Source organism: Hyperolius riggenbachi, chromosome 5, assembly GCF_040937935.1.
Source record: "Hyperolius riggenbachi isolate aHypRig1 chromosome 5, aHypRig1.pri, whole genome shotgun sequence".
Lineage (NCBI taxonomy): Eukaryota > Metazoa > Chordata > Amphibia > Anura > Hyperoliidae > Hyperolius > Hyperolius riggenbachi.
The window spans coordinates 190832078-190849718 of NC_090650.1; the positions used below are offsets into that span (position 1 = coordinate 190832078).

At 40.3% G+C, this 17641-nt stretch overlaps 1 protein-coding gene across 1 annotated transcript in view; it reads right to left on the minus strand.

Annotated features, from left to right (window-relative positions):
- Window positions 1–559: 559 nt before the first annotated feature.
- The window catches only part of RAMP3 (receptor activity modifying protein 3), a 320728-nt gene continuing 303646 nt past the window's right edge, over window positions 560–17641 (minus strand). Inside the window, exon 3 of the mRNA XM_068236511.1 lies at window positions 560–1986. Within this exon, the coding sequence (XP_068092612.1) occupies window positions 1731–1986 (256 nt within the window). The 3' untranslated portion in view covers window positions 560–1730. The remainder of the gene's footprint in view (window positions 1987–17641) is intronic.

Sequence of the window (17641 nt, forward strand, 5' to 3'; positions counted from 1 at the left end):
GGGGGCTATTATTGCTGTGTGGGTTGGAGTCTCAGTGGGGAGTGGGGCACAGATGACCTACGGTATGCAGGGACAGCGGGGTTATTGTAGCTGAGGGGCTGTGGGGATTAGTGTTGGTGGAGTTTACTGTAGCTAGGAGGGCAGCTGGGGCCACTTTAACCTCCTTAGCGGTAACCCCGTGTGTGACACGGGGTAAGCCGCCGGAGGGTGCCGCTCAGGCCCTGCTGGGCCGATTTGCTTAATTTTTTTTTTGCTGGACGCAGCTAGCACTTTGCTAGCTGCGCCAGCACCCCGATCGCCGCCGCCGCGCGCCCGATCGCCGCTATCCGGTGCGGCGCGCGGCCCCCCCCCCCCCCCAGACCCCGAGCGCTGCCTGGCCAATCAGTGCCAGGCAGCGCCGAGGGGTGGATCGGGTCTCCCAATGACGTCCCGACGTCGCTGACGTCGGTGACGTCATCCCGCCCCGTCGCCATGGCGACGGGGGAAGCCCTCCAGGAAATCCCGTTCTTTGAACGGGATTTCCTGATCGCCTATCGCCGGAGGCGATCGGCGGGGCTGGGGGGATGCCGCTGAGCAGCGGCTATCATGTAGCGAGCCCTCGGCTCGCTACATGATAAAAAAAAAAAAAAAATTAAAAAAAACTGTTGCGCTTCCCCCTGGCGGTATTTTTCATACCGCCAAGGGGGTTAATTGGGCAGTGTAGCTTAGATAGAGACAGTTTGGGGTGTTGGGGAAGCTCCACAAGATGCCTCTGAACCATGGGTGCACCAGGTTTAGTAATTTATTTTTGCCCTGGATTTTGTGCTCTAAACCTAGGTGCGTCATATAGTCCAAAGAATACGATATATAAAAATTAATTTACATAGGCATGCAAATCGTTAATAAAAATGCTGGTAATCGCAATAACTCTAGGAATCGCTAGTGGGTCCCTGGCTTATTACGTTTGTTGGTATTTGCATTATTATTGAGGTAGGGTAGGGGCTCTGCCATTTTATAGTGTCTGTGATTCAGTGGTTTTCAAGGCAATAATACTAAACACCTGAACTCTATATATACTTAATAAACACTTGCCTTCTGAAATTAACATTTGTGATCATTTTGGCTGAAAGTCTAGTGTTGCTACTGGTGGCGCCCATTATCTTCGCCTTTTTCTTTACCAGTTCGCTGAGCTGGAAAACCTTCACCTGATTACTGTTGTTTCTTGCTTGTTGCAGCTTACAACAGGATGGCCCCTAATTTTCCTCCCACCATCTCCATGAGACAGAACATACAGTGATTGTTGACAGACTGTCACACAAAATGATAAGGAGAGAACATTTCAGGTGGCTAAGTTGTGTGCATGGCTTAAGAAGGGCAACCTCTGACCCGCAAAGAATGCAGAGCACTGGTCCTAGTAAATCAAAGTTGTCAATCTGCAAAAAAATGTTGCATTACATTCACCTCTCAAGTTCCTGCAACTTTGATTCTAAAGTAAATTAAAAGACAAATACTAACACTGTAGACAAGACAGAATAACAATAATAACACTGGTTAATATTCCACATTTAGAAAACTCATATCGGCACTTAATCAACAATGTTCCTGTTGTTAAAGTAGCAAAGATGAAATCTATCCTCATCTTAAGAAAGACACTGTACAGTTTGTTAGTAGTTCTTTTTATCTTAGAATGGCTAATCATCCTGTGAAGCTTCATGGCCCGTCATAGCTTTCCAAGTCCTTAGCAAAATGTTTCATCCAAAAATGTCACCTCTTTTACTGCACCAAACCACTAGACTGATCATTGCTGCTGTCAGGAACACTGGAATTAGAATGAGTGTAGTGAGAATTTCATCCGGGGGATCTTCCCATGTGACGGTGTCTGAAGTACAGTTTAAAAAAAATTGTTTATGTATTCCAGTGATGAAACCTTCTGCCAGGGTGTTTGGCCAAAAGCAATTAACTCTCCTTGCGGAAACTTCTGTACAGTTGGAAAAAGTGTCATAATGCCTAAAAGATAAAAAAAAAAAAAAAAAAAGAGAGAGAGGGGTTTATTGCATATGTAACAGAACAAAATATTTTACATAAAATATGGAAACTAACTCTTTTATTTAAATATGATAGTGTACTTTTTACTGGACCTAATTTGCTAATTTTGATTTAACCTGCAATCCACTAAAATGGTAGTAAACTCTCACTGACAATAGTTATTGCAAGTGAGTGTTACCTAGTGGGTTTATCAAGCATTACATTGGGGAAAGCTGTATATAGGGGCAACAAGATCACAAGCCTTATAAAGGTGAAAAAATAGAAGGGGTAATTTTTAGACCAATTATTTATTCACAATGGTATTAAATCACTAACATTGTGAACAAAAATCTTTTCATGAAAAAAGATAATAATCGGAACATTTGTATAGCGCTTTTCCCCTGTCAAACTCAAAGCGCTTAAGACAGAGGTGCAGCCACTAAGGGTGCGCTCAAGGGGCCACCCTGCAGTGTTAGGGAGTCTTGCCTCAATCTTCTTACTGAATAGGTACTGACCCTAGCCAGGATTCCAACCTTGGTCTCCCATGTCAAAGGCGGTGCCCTTAACCAGTACATTATATACACATGTAGTTTTTTTAAAACTTTTTTTTATTAATCGTTACTGTTTGTAATCTGTGTATATTTTTCAAATTCATCTGTCATTTTTTTCTTGATCTGTTTTTTTTTTTTTTTTATGTTCTTGTTCTCCTTGCTTCATGACAGAGGTCCTACCCAGCCATCCATTCTCTGTGCATTCCACGCCTCAAAATGAAGGAAAACCCCAGACCTGGCTCATCTGACTTTTCGCCCAGGATTCCCATTGGTCAAGCAAATGGAACAATGTGAAATCTCAGGAACTTTTCTTAGTCTGCTGTGGTTTACGCTTGATCCACAGAACATTTAAATCAGCTGGCTGTAGCGCTCCCTGGCATTTGGCAGTAGAATTACAAGACCATTTGTTGGTGTTGATGTCCATTTACCAAAAAGAAAGAAATAGAAAGAAGAAGAACAGCGCAGGTAAAGTAAAGAAGTACCGGTATTATTATTATTGTTATTGTTATTGATTTATAAAGTGAAAACATATTCTGTGGTGCTGTACACAGATGATGAATGTGGATGGTTGAAGAAGATTATCGTGGAAGCCATCATTAAAATATATTTTAAACTGGGTATGTGCATCTTTTTTCATTACATTGTTGTTTTTGCTTTTTTTTCAGTGTCAGCAGGTTTTTTTTTCTTTAACTCTGTATAAACAAGTATTATTTCAGAAAAATATCACTTTTACGTATTCACCTAGATAGGAGTGGCAGTCTGGTCACCTATTGGCATACATTTAATAAAGGCACCCATTAAACCGGGTGCAGGAAATAGCTGGTAGTAGAATATTGTTAAATTTACAGAAATTGCTACTGTATACATATAGTAAAATATCAGTAGTATTTACTGATATTTTACTATGACCTAACCTCTCCCTACTCTCACAATGACCCCCCCCCCCCCCCCCGTTGGCAAATAAGCTTAACCCCCATATTTACCCTATCATGCCTCACCTGAAGAATCCTGTTACAAAGGGCACCTGCTAAAATTGCGGGTGCTGTTTCAACAGGACACACCTTGCGCCCTTTTCATCTGTTCCAACTTATTGAAAGGGGTGCCAAGATTCTGCCATAGACCCTTTTTTATTTACCCCACCTACTTTTTGGGGCATTAAGAAGTGGGGGAACAGCCTCCCTTCTTTTGCATTGAGACAAAGGTGCTTTGTTTAAGTGGATGTCAATATTAAAGCCCTAGTTCAGCCTCCCACTTTTTCATGTATACTATGGTACGCTTGCATTAATCATCAATGCAAAAAAAAAAATGTGCATTGCGCTTGTGAACTTTTGTCATAAGTCTACAAAAAGCCTTGCTGGATGACTCCTCTATCTTCATTTCCTGTTGAAATGGCAGTACAATCTTATTGGAGAGACAGCTATTCTAGCTCCTATCCCTAACCTCCCTGTGTGCACAGATGACCTGATCCAGCCCAGCCCCTTCCTCTTCCGAGAGATTAACCTTTTAGGACCAGACCTGTAGCACTTCACCCAAGCAGAGTTTTAGCATTCTTATTCAATGTGTATAAAAGCATTTATCCCTTACCACACCCTCCCCAATATCTTTATAAAGGAGTTAAATAGAAAAGCAATGAGAAGTGATTTCTTATTGCATGCTAGGCAGGATTTTCCATGGTATGCATTGCTTTTATTAAAAAAAAAAAAAAAAAGAGGAAGGTGTGGAAAGGATTGCATGTTTTATTTTTTACTAAGTAGGAAGGAAGTGTAGCTGCAGAGCTGGCTGCAAAGAACTAATTTCTTCCAGCAAATGGAAGAGGTTGGTGGTGTCAAGTGATCTGCTCTTGCTCTATGCTAAACAAGGAAATCCTACTTTGCTGGCAATAAAGAATTATAGTAGGCACTGGCAGCAGCCAGCAATGTTTACTTATTTATTGGTCTCTCCTCAAAAAACTTTTCCTGGACCCAGATGCAATGACCAGCTACAGACCTGTCTCTAACCTTCCCTTTCTGGGTAAGGTAACTGAAAAATCTGTATACCTCCAGCTAGAATCCAAAATTTTACAAAACAACATTTATGACCCAATCCAGTCTGGGTTCAGGAAACACCACAGCACTGAAACTGCCCTCATCCAAATCTGCAACCACCTGCTCATGGCAAGAGACAGAGGAGAGTGCACCAGTCTGATACTGCTAGATGCTTGGAAAACTAATCCAAAAACACGGCCTGACATCTATCCAACTATATATTTCCTTCAAGCCTGGTGTGACAGACCCAACTCCAACTATAAATGCCTGCTTAGGCGACCTACAGCAATGGATGAGCGACAACTGGCTGAGTCTAAATGCAGATAAAACTGAAGTCCTTTTGATTGGATGGCAGCGCATGACAACAAAACAACTTAACTTGCAGTCTTCACCACTGGGAATAGGGGGCACAGATCTACATAGCTCTGACCATGTGCGTAGCCTGGGAGTTCTAATTGATGGGGATTTAAACTTCAGAACTCACATCTCTGCTGTGGAGAAATCATCCTATTTTCACCTACAGAACCTCGCAAAAATCAAGCACCTCATTCCCCCAGAAGATCTGACAACCTTAGTTCATGCCTTCATTACATCCTGACTGGACAACTGTAATGCTCTCTACACCGGTCTTCCAAAAAAGGACTTGTACCGCCTACAGCTGATACAGAATACGGCTGCTAGACTTTTAACCAACCAACCCTGTCACTGCCACATAACACCAGTCCTGCACTCCCTTCACTGGCTACCTATAAAATGGAAGATCCTATTCAAGATTGGCCTACTGACATTTAAATCACTACATAATCTGGGCCCTGGATACATAAAAGAAATATTACAGCTGCGCAGCAATCTCTGCCATCTCAGATCCACAGGTTCTAATAATCTAGTCATACCCAGAGTCCATCTGAAAACGTTTGGTCCCAGAGCCTTCTGTCATGCTGCTCCTAAGCTATGGAACTCTTTACCTCAGCAGATCATTCAGGACAGCCCAATCTCTGGACGTGTTTAAATCCAGACTGAAAACCCACCTGTTCAGTTTGGCATTTGCAGAAATATAACTGTTGTGTGAATACTTCATCCTACTACCAACTACTGAATCTGAGAGAGCCTAAGCGGTTTGAATCCTATTGAGAAAAACGCTATAGAAATGTTATTGAAGTTGTTGTTGTCGTTATTGCAAAAAGTTAAAATATGCAATTACTAAAATAATCATTAATGCACACTTCTTATTAACTGCATTTAAAGGACCACCATAAAAAAAATGTAAAATTTAACATACATGTAAACACATACGTATAAGAGGTGAATTTCTTCAACAGTTAAATGCGCTAAAAATAATGTTTTTCTGTGCTGCTGTCACTTAAAGTATTTAGAGAAAACAGATTTTGACATGTTTTGAACTAGTCCATCCATTTAATGTTTTCCTTCTAGTTTTCTCCTAGGTGATATTTTCACAACTTGTTAATAAATTGGCCTTTTTGGACCAGCAAGAAAGCAAGCAAGAAAATACTAAAAATAATTTTTATAGTATTTTTCATCTACTTCTTGGTGCTTTTTCAATTGCAAAGTGCTGAAAAGTTATTATAAAGAGAAGTTGCAAAATTATATCCTTAGAGAAAACTAAAGATGAAAAGTTAATTGAATGAGGGCATATTTCCTTCATTTTTTACAAAAACACACCTTGGAGAGCATCTAGCCAAACATGCAAGCCAGTCTTTCTACTCTTTGCACATTATGTTGGCAGCTGAAGTGAGCAACTGCCATTCAAGTGCTTTCAAAAATAACAAACAAAAATCCGTGAGAAATCTCTTATGCAAAGATGGACTAGTCAAAAAACTGTCAGGTCTGTCAGATTTTTACTGCCTGCTGTGAAAGCAATGTAGGAAAATAAGTAATTTATAGTGCATTTTAATTTGGAGCAAACACACATCTTATATGTATGCATTTTAAATGTTATGTTTCTAGATAATGAGACTGGACTAGTGCTTTAAAGAGGAACTGTAGTGAAAATAACGAATGTAATAATTTTTTTTTTTCACAGTATTAATTTATAAATTATTTAGTCAGTGTTTGCCCATTGTAAAATCTTTTCTTTCCCTGATTTAGCTTCTGAAATTTATCACAGGTGGCGACATCTTTAGTCCAGTTAGGCGGCTTATGTAGTAGTGCAGTTGGACATAGGGCGAGCTGAATGGCGGCTCACCCCCTGATGTCGCCGAAATACCTGGTGGTGTAAAATACTATTCTCCCTCCGAGTTGTCAGCACCTGAATTACAGCTAAGAGGGTGTAGACTATAGCATTGCAGCTATACCTGCACAGATGCCAGGCGCTATGTGCCGCCATCCCTGAAATGACCTGCAACAGCCAGGTGATCTCTGCAGATTGTTCATTTAGTCGCAGGTTCAATGAACTGTCGGACTCACAAGAGTTGCTAGAGACTAGCATACACACGACCGCACCGACTTGAGACTAGGGACGGTTGCTGCAACAGCTGTTGCCGGGGATTGAACAAGTCAATCGCCTGGAGACAGCTCTGATTAGCAACAGTTGCTTGCGCGCGCCTCATACACATGGAGGACCTGTTGCCGCAACATGCACGCGCCATGTGTTTCCAGCAACAGTTGTAGCCCGTGTGTATGGGCCTTTAGAGCGCTATGCACAGAGGGAGATACCACTTGCTTGACAGCTGGAAAAAGCCATTATTTCCCACAATGCACAATGTATTCTGTTTCATATTTGTTACAAATCTGAAGTCTCTGATGTTTACAATTCTGTTGGAATGGATTATGGTTTACTTTAGTTGGAGAAAAAAAAGACTGTAAATAATTTGATGCATAAGTAGCAATTACATTTTTTACTAGTTAAGTGTCTTCACTTCTGCACAGATCTGCAATTTTAAGTAGCCAAAATCATATTTTTATAGCTTTTTGAGTTGTATTTTCTTGTACAAACATACTGTTCATGTCATACACTACCAGAAAGCTTTAGTGTTGGGTATCCTGTCAGCATGCATGTCGATGTGCACATTCACACTGTGTATTGTGGTCTTCTGACTATTCCTCAATTTGTGTTATGTAGCTAAGTGTACAAACATATGGCTTTGGTGTGATCGTAACTGACCTGACTCCAGCTTTTTTGTTGCCTGCCTTGCAATCTGCTTTGGAGAATTATGGAAAAAAGAAAAATGTGTGGGGATTTTCGAGTTAATACAAATTATTATTTTTTTTTAATATTTTTAGATTCTTTATTTTTTATTTTTTCAACATATAAAAAGACATAGAATTACATAACATATATCCTTATCTGACCTATTGGTACATTAAGCAATGAGGGCTGGGCACCTACCCAGTGCCACACAGCAGATCACAATATAGCCAACAATAGGACATAAGTTCAGCATCCAACATTGTCATGGTGAGTTCAAGTATAACACAACAGCATTGACCTCTATTATGTGAATAATTGCGAGCCATCCGGCTTTAGACTATTTACCAAAATTGGGCAACCCGGCGCCTCTCGGGGATCATGCAACCGGGTGCCTACTATATTAACCCATTCAGGTTCCGTGGTTTTCACGAGAGAAATGTTCACCTCCCATTCATTAGCCTATAACTTTATCACTACTTATCACAATGAACTGATCTATATCTTGTTTTTTCCGCCACCAATTAGGCTTTCTTTGGGGGGTACATTTTGCTAAGAGCCACTTTACTGTAAACGCATTTTAACAGGAAGAATAAGAAAAAAATTGAAAAATTCATTATTTCTCAGTTTTCAGCCATTATAGTTTTAAAATAATACATGCCTCCATAATTAAAACTCACGTATTGTATATGCCCATATGTCCCGGTTATTACACCGTTAAAGTTATGTCCCTATCACAATGTATGGCGACAATATTTTATTTGGAAATAAAGGTGCTTTTTTTCCATTTTGCATCTATCACTATTAACAAGTTTAAAATAAAAAAAATATAGAAATATTTCATCTTTACATTGATATTTAAAAAGTTTAGACCCTTAGGTAAATATTTACATGTTTTTTTTTTTTTATTGTAATGGTTTTTTTTATTTATAGTAAACATTTTATTTGGGTAGTTTTGGGAGGGTGGGGGGTAAACAATAGATTTATAATGTAAATGTGTGTTGATTTTAATTTATTTTCATTTTCAGGTGTAGTTTTACTTTTTGGCCACAAGATGGCGGCCATGAGTTTGTTTACATGACGTCACTCTAAGCGTAACACACGCTTAGAGTGGCGCATCAGGAAGGGAACGGCCAGAAAAGGCGCAGCTTCCGAGAGAAGCTGTCGCTTTTTCAGCGGGGGAGAGGAATCAGTAATCGGGCTTCATAGCCCGATATATTGATTCCCTGACTACCGAATCCGCGGCCGGGAGTGCGCGTGCACGCGCGCGATCGGCCGCGGGGGCGCGCGGTAGCGCACATGGTTTCTGGACGTAGTTTCTACGTCCAGAAACCAAAATAGGTTAAACAGCTAACGGCTCCCTTTCTCTTTTTTTTTGTCTGTGAACTAATGAAAAAAAGGAAAAAAGGTCACCAGGACATAGCGATAATGGTGTATAGGGAGAAGAGAGAAAGAAAGAGAAGAGAAGAAGAGAAGTAGCCAATGGGTCAGAGAAGGGAACCAAGCATATCCCAGGGAGCATCCACGTTTCCCAAATGAACCGTTAGGGGTTATGCTTTGGATATCTTAACGGGACATGAAGGTAGTATATTGTGGGTATTCCTTAAATTCGAACTACCAAAACCACGTTTCCAAAATTGTTCCGACCTGTCATGTATGGTGGAGGTCAGGTCTTCTAGCTGGCAAATTCTATCCACCTCTTTCAGCCAATCCCTTATATCGGGAGGATCTTGTGACTTCCATCGTCTGGCTATCAGCACCTTGGCTGGATTGACCAGATGTCTGGTAAGAGATTTTTTATATTTTTTAATGGACCATGAATTATGATGAAGAAGGAAAACATCTGGGGAGTCTGGAGGAAGAAAATCTGTCAACTTATGCATCTGGGTCCATACTTCATGCCAATAGCTTGTTAGACTGGGGCAGGACCAAAAAATGTGCAGCAAGGTACCAGAGTCTTGACCACATCTCCAACAGAGTGAAGAGGTGGTTGGGTACATCGCATGGAGTCTCGTCGGTGTGAGGTACCAACGTGTAAAAATTTTATATCCTGCTTCCTAACTGTTTGATGATATCGATGTTTTGTGAGCAAAAATTAAGATCTTCTCCCATTGCCGCATTGAAAATGAGGTGTTGAGATCAGATTCCCACCTCAGCTTCAATTCTGCGGACGGTTCATCAGTATCATTAAGCAGTGAGTACATAAGTGAGATGGTTCCCTTAATTGAACCTGTCGCCATACATGTTTGTTCAAACAGGGTGAGGGGTCTTCCCAAATTAGCTCTGGTGCCTTGCTACAGTAAAAAATGTTTAAATTGAGTCCAGCTCCAGTGGTAATACAAATTATTTTTAATGCAACCTATGCAACATGTATCTTATCCCCACACATTTTTTTTTTTTTTTGCATTGCAGAAGCCATAGTGTGGCACTTCTCCCACTGCATGTGGTGAGTGACTAGTGTAACATTGCAATTGGACGGCTCTCCTAAACAGTTTTGATTTATTTGGAAAATGATGTAGTGTGATTTTCACCCCTCTTGACCTATACTACATGAAAGACATGCTTACCTATGAAAGACTGCAACTACACATAGAAGAATGTACTTACCTATGAAAGACACACCACAACTACACACAGAAGAATGTAATACTTTATTTAGTATACCCAATTTTATGTTAATGATTCTGGTTACAGCATCAAAAACATTTACTATATTTATATATTGCTGTATATTGATATGTAACACTGCCCTCCCAGTGATGTTTAGTCTAGGCTATGATGTCAAGGAGCCTTCTTCTCCTAGTGCACTCTGGGAGACCAAGTGTTGTTTTGGCTCACTTTGGAACAACAACAAATAAACAGTGACGCACCTTGCTAGCATCAAAAATGTTGCAACCTGTGATAAATGTAAGACTGTAAATCAGCGTGAGGAAGGATTTTACAGTGGCACTGGGCAAACACTGACAAAGTAATTTCAAAAGTTAAAAGATAAGCAGTTTTCTTGGGCAGCATTACAATCTAAATGTAACCTGCTAGTTTCAAATCAGAAGCTATATTTCAACAATCTTGAAATTATGCCCAGATTGGGACCTATCATAGGTTGAGCATGAATGTATACAGGGAGCAGATAGGCCAAGCCTAATCTCTCCCTGATATGCTATGTTATGGTATGACGCTCTTCTGCTTAACACCCCTCCTATGGAAAAATGGGGAAACTACTTACATTTAGAATCTCCTGAGGAATGGATTGACATTTTCAATAATATGGCCAAAACCTCAGCAAGTATAGTGGTTAAGGAGAAAGCATATAAAATATTGTATCATTAGTATTTTACTCTTCAGAAATTGTTGAAAATCAAGGCCTTTCCGGCTCCACACTGCTTCCATTGTAATTCTGTAAAGCTGATATGGAACACTGTTGGTGGAGCTGTACTGTTATTTCTAAATCTTGGGATGATTGTTTTTCTCAAATTACTCTGACTATGGGTTTTACGGTTCCCAAAGCTATAGGGACTGCCCTGTTCAGTTAGGTTTTTCTCTGTAATGATAAATTAATCTGTCCCCAGGATTAAGAGTATTCCTTCCCAAATCGACCTGTATTTGATATTACTTTGTGTTTGCAATTACTTTTAAATGTATAACTGTGATATTTTACTGGTATTTTCAATTGTGCAGTGTATTGTACATGTAGATCTAAAATAACGAATGGTCACACCCCCTTTTTTCCCTGGTGAATTGTGATTTTGAGAAAAAATAACGGCTAACTATCGCCTATTTATAGCATGGATATCTCTCTGTCGATATTTCACCCTATACTTCTGGAGAATTGCTATTTGGAGATATCACAGGAGTTAAATTACCTCCCATGAGATAAGTAGGTCGGTAACCTCTGGTGAATTGAGGCCCCTATGTGAGGGATCATTTACAAAGTGCTAATTACCAGTTTCCAAAGCACACAACCTGCCAGCTACCAAGAAGGCTTAGTTAATTCATCTCTTAGCTAAACTGAAAGCAGAGGCAAAACCTGCATAAATTCTATTTGTATATATTGGGATGTTGAAAAGGGAAGCAGTAAAAAAGGGCATATATGGCTAATGGACAGAAAGGGCACCGCCATAGACTGCAATGCAAAATATCGGCTACTGGGCGCCCGACAGGAAATTTGGGCGCCCGAGAAATAGTGGTTGCAGGGATTAACAAAAGTTTTCATTTACAGAATAAGGTTTATTACAAATATCGTTTACAAATTCATTTTGACTTTGTGTTTTACTTATTTTTTTCATTTTTAAGTTTTCGCTTTCGGGACTGTAACAAGTAAATTTTCGTTTACACTTATTTTATCATTTTAAAATTCGTTTTCATGTGTATATATCGTTTTCAACCTTATTCTATTTCTTACAAATACATTTCTTTTGGTATTAACTTTGTTTTTTAGACTTATAATGCGTCGATTATAGTTTTTAGACTTATTATTTTACTAATATATCGTTTTTAATATTACCGTTATTTTAAGATTTTGAATGCGTACGTGATTGTAAGGCTATTTATTCTATTATATATACATGCATATTTTTATTTATAATATTATTACTGTGTACATGATTTTACAGCTATTTATTCTATTAGTAGCAGTAGGGTATTGTACCGTGTTAGCCATCAGTAAAAGCAAGAAGTTTTAAATCAGGATGATACCATTTATTGGCTAACTAAAAATGAATAAAAATAAGCACGCTTTCGGCCTTGCAGCCTTCGTCTGTTTTATATCCTGTTAGTTTGCAGGCTGGTGGTACAGACAGCTTTATACATGCAACATCAAAAGAGAAAACAGATATTTTTTTCAAGCATAAATACATGTCATTAAGATGCCTTAATTCACACAGACCATCCACATGGGGTTAGAGGTTATTAGCTAAGATAAGGATCCTTGTTTACGCCATGCTCACAGACCTGGGATTAGGATTGACCCAGAGGTATCGTAAATTCTTAGTTCACAAGTTCAGCTAGAATGGCTGAGAAAGTTTAAATATCATCAGTCTCATACCAATATAAAAAATTGTTGTCCTTATTCAAACCGTTCTGCACAGCTTTGAACCAATTTATACATTTTGTTTCTGCTATTAATCGATCATTTGACGTTTTGAAGCCACCCTTCAGGGCAGTGACACGAAGATCATCCATGCTGTGTCCATTGGATCGAAAGTGTGTAGCAACTGGGAGTCCAGATTTGGTATCATTAATAGTGTGCCTGTGTCCATTCATACGTTTGCGCAGAGTTTGTCCAGTTTCTACCACGTACAGAACATTGGGGCATTTAGCACACATGATCAGATATACCAGATTGGTGGAACCACATGAAAATGTACCTTGTACTCTGTACTCCTGTTGTGAACCTGGTATAGTTACCCTGTCAGTGGAGTAAATGTGTCTGCAGGTCCCACATATTTTTTGTCGGCAGGGTGATGTTCCGTTTTGTTGAGGCCTATTCAAAGAACTCCTGACAATCATCTGTTTTAGATTGTGTGGTTGCCGATATGACAAGAGGGGAGGTTTAGGGAATATCTTTCTCAGTCTGTGATCCTTGTGTAAAATGGGATGAAGTTCCTTAGCAATCCTCCTTAAGATTTCCAGGTGTGGGTTGTAGGTGACAACCAAAGGGACACGTTCCTCTTTCTGGTTTTGCTTATATTTCTGGAGTTCAGTCCTGGGGATGATGCTGGCTTTCCTGATTTGGGCCTCAGCCATAGGAGGACTGTAACCTTGTTTAATGAAAGTGTTCTTAAGGCGATCCAGGTTCTTGTCTCTGTCCATCCTGTCAGAACAAATCCGGTTGTACCTTATAGCTTGGCTGTAAATTATAGAGTTCTTAATGTGCTTGGGATGAAAACTGTCATATCTTAGGTATGTGGAACGGTCTGTAGGTTTGCGATACACAGAGGTTTGTATGTTGTTACCCCTGATGTATATGGTGGTGTCCAGAAAGTTAATCTCTGTGTGAGAGTAGGTAAGTTTCAATTTGATTGTAGGATGGAAGGCATTGAAGTTCCTGTGGAACTGGAGAAGATCATCCTCACTTGCGGACCAGATGATTAAAATATCATCAATGAAGCGGAAGTAGGCCATGGGTTTTATGCCACATGCATTGAGGTATACCTCTTCGATTTTGGCCATGAATAGATTTGCATACTGTGGTGCGAATCGCGAACCCATTGCCACGCCCATCTGCTGTAAATAGAGGTCCTGTCCAAAAGTGAAATAATTATGAGTGAGAATAAATTTGGTCAGTCCAGCAATAGGCTTTACAGGTATGCCCTGACCCTGAAGATATTTACGGCAGGCCGCAATACCATCATCATGGGGCATGTTCGTGTACAGGGACTCCACGTCCATCGTGGCCAGTATGGTTCCCTCAGGTACTGGGCCGATGGCTGTCAGTTTGTTCAGGAGGTGGGTGGTATCCTGTAAGTAGCTGGGCCTTTTACAGACAAGAGGTTTCAAGATGTTTTCCAGCCACCCTGAGATGTTCTCTGTAAAAGTTCCACTCCCTGAGATTATGGGCCTGCCTGGGTTTCCCTTTTTGTGGATCTTGGGAAGCATGTAAAAGCAGGCTGCTTTAGGCTCTTCAGGGATAAGGGTCCTTACATGTTGTCTGATGTTTGCAGGCAATCTGTTAACCATCCTATTGAGTGCCATCCTGTAGCCTTTTGTGGGGTCCCCCTGTAATTTGGCATAGTGAGCAGTGTTGGATAATTGTATTTGTGCCTCCTGGATGTAGTCACCGGTGTTCATTATGACTATGGCGCCACCTTTATCCGCTGGTTTAATAATAATGTCCTTATTCTCCTTAAGGGATCTGATGGCCTGTCGCTCCTGTGGTGTTACGTTCTGGGCCAGTGTCTTTCTTTTACTCAGGATCCTGTCAGAGATTCTGCATCTGAATTTGTTGATGTATTTATCCTGGGCCGGGTTTTTTCCTTCTTTGGGGGTCCATCTTTTTTTCTTCTTTTTAGATCTGGTGCGTTTTGGTCCATTATCCATTGTATCACAGGCTTCCTTATCATGGTAGTGTTCCTTGAGTCGCAGCTTTCTGAAAAATTCCTCCATATCTCCACAGAGATATGTTATTTATAATGAAGTATTTTAAGGATTAAATATATTATTGTTTATATGTGTGTAAGGGTGTTTGTGCAGTGGGGATGGTTAGTGTTAGGCACCACCAGGGGGATGGTTATGGTTAGGCACCACCAGGGGAGCTTTAGGGTTAGGCACCACCAGGGGGGTGGTTGGGGTTAGGCACCACTAGGGGGGGTCTTAGGGTTAGGCATCACCAGGTGGATGGTTAGGGTTAGGCACCACCAGGGGGGTTTTAGGGTTAGGCACTTCCAGGCGGGTGGTTAGGGTTAGGCACCACCAGGGGGTGGTTAGGGTTAGGCATCACCAGGGGGGGTCTAGGGGTTAGGGATAGGTTCAGGGGTGGTTCTGTGTGAGAGTAGGGTTAGGTATAGTTACAGTACAATATTTGTAATATATACAATTTATTAAATTATGTATATTTACACAAAGGGGGGGGGGGGGGAGTCTAGGGGTTAGGGATACGGATAGGGAGTGATCTGGGTGAGCCTACAGTTAGGTATAATTGCAGTAAAATCTACCATTGTATTACTATGCTCAATAGAAGTGTAAATATTGTTTTTTGTTATAGACACTATTTGACATTTCATTTCCGATTCCATATTTTGGTATAGATGGTTTTTTGACGTTTTATTTCTGTTTATTCTACATATTTTTATTTTTTTTTAAAAGTCTTTTTATTGATTTTCAAACACAAAACAGAACAAAACAACGACCCTGAAACCCCAACAATGACAGTGGGTATACAGCATAGTGATATATTTTATGCGATTGTGCATACAAATTGCGAGATATACGATACCAACTAAGTTAACAAAGAGCAAACCTAGTACAGGTCCAAGTATTGGGAGTGAACACCTAGGGCATTCAGATGCATACAGAAAGTCAGAGGAAGCATTACTAAACGGCGGAGTTATCCCATCATCCCGGAAGAGGCTACAGATTATCAAGAACATGTGGATTAATATCTAGATTATCAATTGTTGTTTCTAGGGTATCCAGCCAGATCTTCCATACTTTATCAAATTTATTTAGAGAGCCCCTGGCCATCCAAGTTAGTTTATATAGAGGGAGGGCGCAATTAATTTGTTTCCTCCACAGGCTAATGGGAGGCTCCGCAGTTTGTTTCCATTCAATGGCAATAGTTTTTTTGGCATAAAATAACAATAGTCTAGCTAGTATTAGCTTGTATTTATTTAAAGGCCAGTCCTCTATCATTCCCAGTAGATATGCCTTATATGAGGGAATCACAGGGAGCCCCAAAGTATTACTCATAAAAGATGTTATTTTGTTCCAAAAGGCCTGAATCACCCCACAATCCCACGTCATATGCTTAAAGGTACCAGGGCTATGCCCACATCTCCAACATACATCACTGACCCCACTAGAAAATTTGGAAATTTTAACTGGTGTAAAGTAAATCTGGTGAAACCATCTTATCTGAATCAGTTTATACCTGGAGCAAATAACTGTCTTCATGTATGTATCTGCAAAATCGGACCAGTCCTCTTGTGTTATTACGTCCCCCCAGTCTTCCCATAATGCCCTGGATCTGCTTAGGCAGGACGCACACTTATAGGTAATTAAGTTAGAGTACAAATTAGATATAAGGCCTTCGGCATCTTTGGCCAGCAGCCAACTTTCTACAATACCCGGTGTCAAGTGCACTTCTAAAGATTTAAATTGGGACAATGCAGCATGCCTAATTTGAAAGTACCTAAATACAGAGTGTCTAGGTAAGTGGAATTCTGTCTTCATCTGAGACCATGTGTTAAATACACCATTCTGATATAATTGGTGGACGTACTTTACCTCCCTTTGAGCCCAAAAGCTCACCTCATCAATAGAAAGAAATTCGGGCAGTCGTTTATTACCCCAAATAGGGGAGCTAGGAGAACATCTGCTAGGGTTTTCGCCAGTAAGTTTCATAGCTTTATGGAAGATTTTAAGAGAATAACTCAGTATTGGAATTTCTTTATAAGATGTTATGCCACCTCTATAAATTACATTGCATAATGATTCAAAGGATGAAGCTATATCTGCTTCGGTGTCCAGTGAGGCATCATCTCTAATAAAATGTAGCCATCTTCTAACATAGGTAAGCTGAGCAGCTAGGTAATAAAGTTGAAAATGAGGTAAGGCAAGGCCACCTAGATTGATGGGCATACGCAAGGCCTCCAGTTAAAGTCTAGGAGACCTACCTGCCCATAAAAAATTCTGAATCACAGAGTTGATATTACGGAAATGTGTCTCAGAGATCCAGCAAGGGGACATCAGTAAAATGTATAAAATTTTGGGGGCAATGATCATTTTCACTATATTCACTCTGCCAAGCAGATCCAGAGGCAATGAAGATCACCGTTTCAATTTCCCTTCAATAGTAGTCAGTACCGGGGTTAAATTATACTTTATATAAGCATCGTTGTGTCTGGAAATATTGATACCCAAATATTTAAAGGATTAAACTATTTGTAAAGGCTGGTTGGGCAAAATCAATTCAGGGAGCACCGGGTCCACATGAAACATCGCTGACTTTGACCAATTAACTTTCAACCCAGAAATCTCCCCAAACAGCTCATAAACCTCCAGCACCCTCCCCAAGGAGGAGCCCGGATTATCTAGATATAATAAAACGTCGTCCGCATATAAAGAAATTTTCTCTTGAACTTTATTAATTGTCCATCCACCAATAGATTGGTCTTCACGTATATAGGCAGCCAGTGGCTCCATTGCGAGGGCGAAAAGAAGCGGGGACAGGGGGCAGCCCTGCCGGGTGCCTCTATTTATGG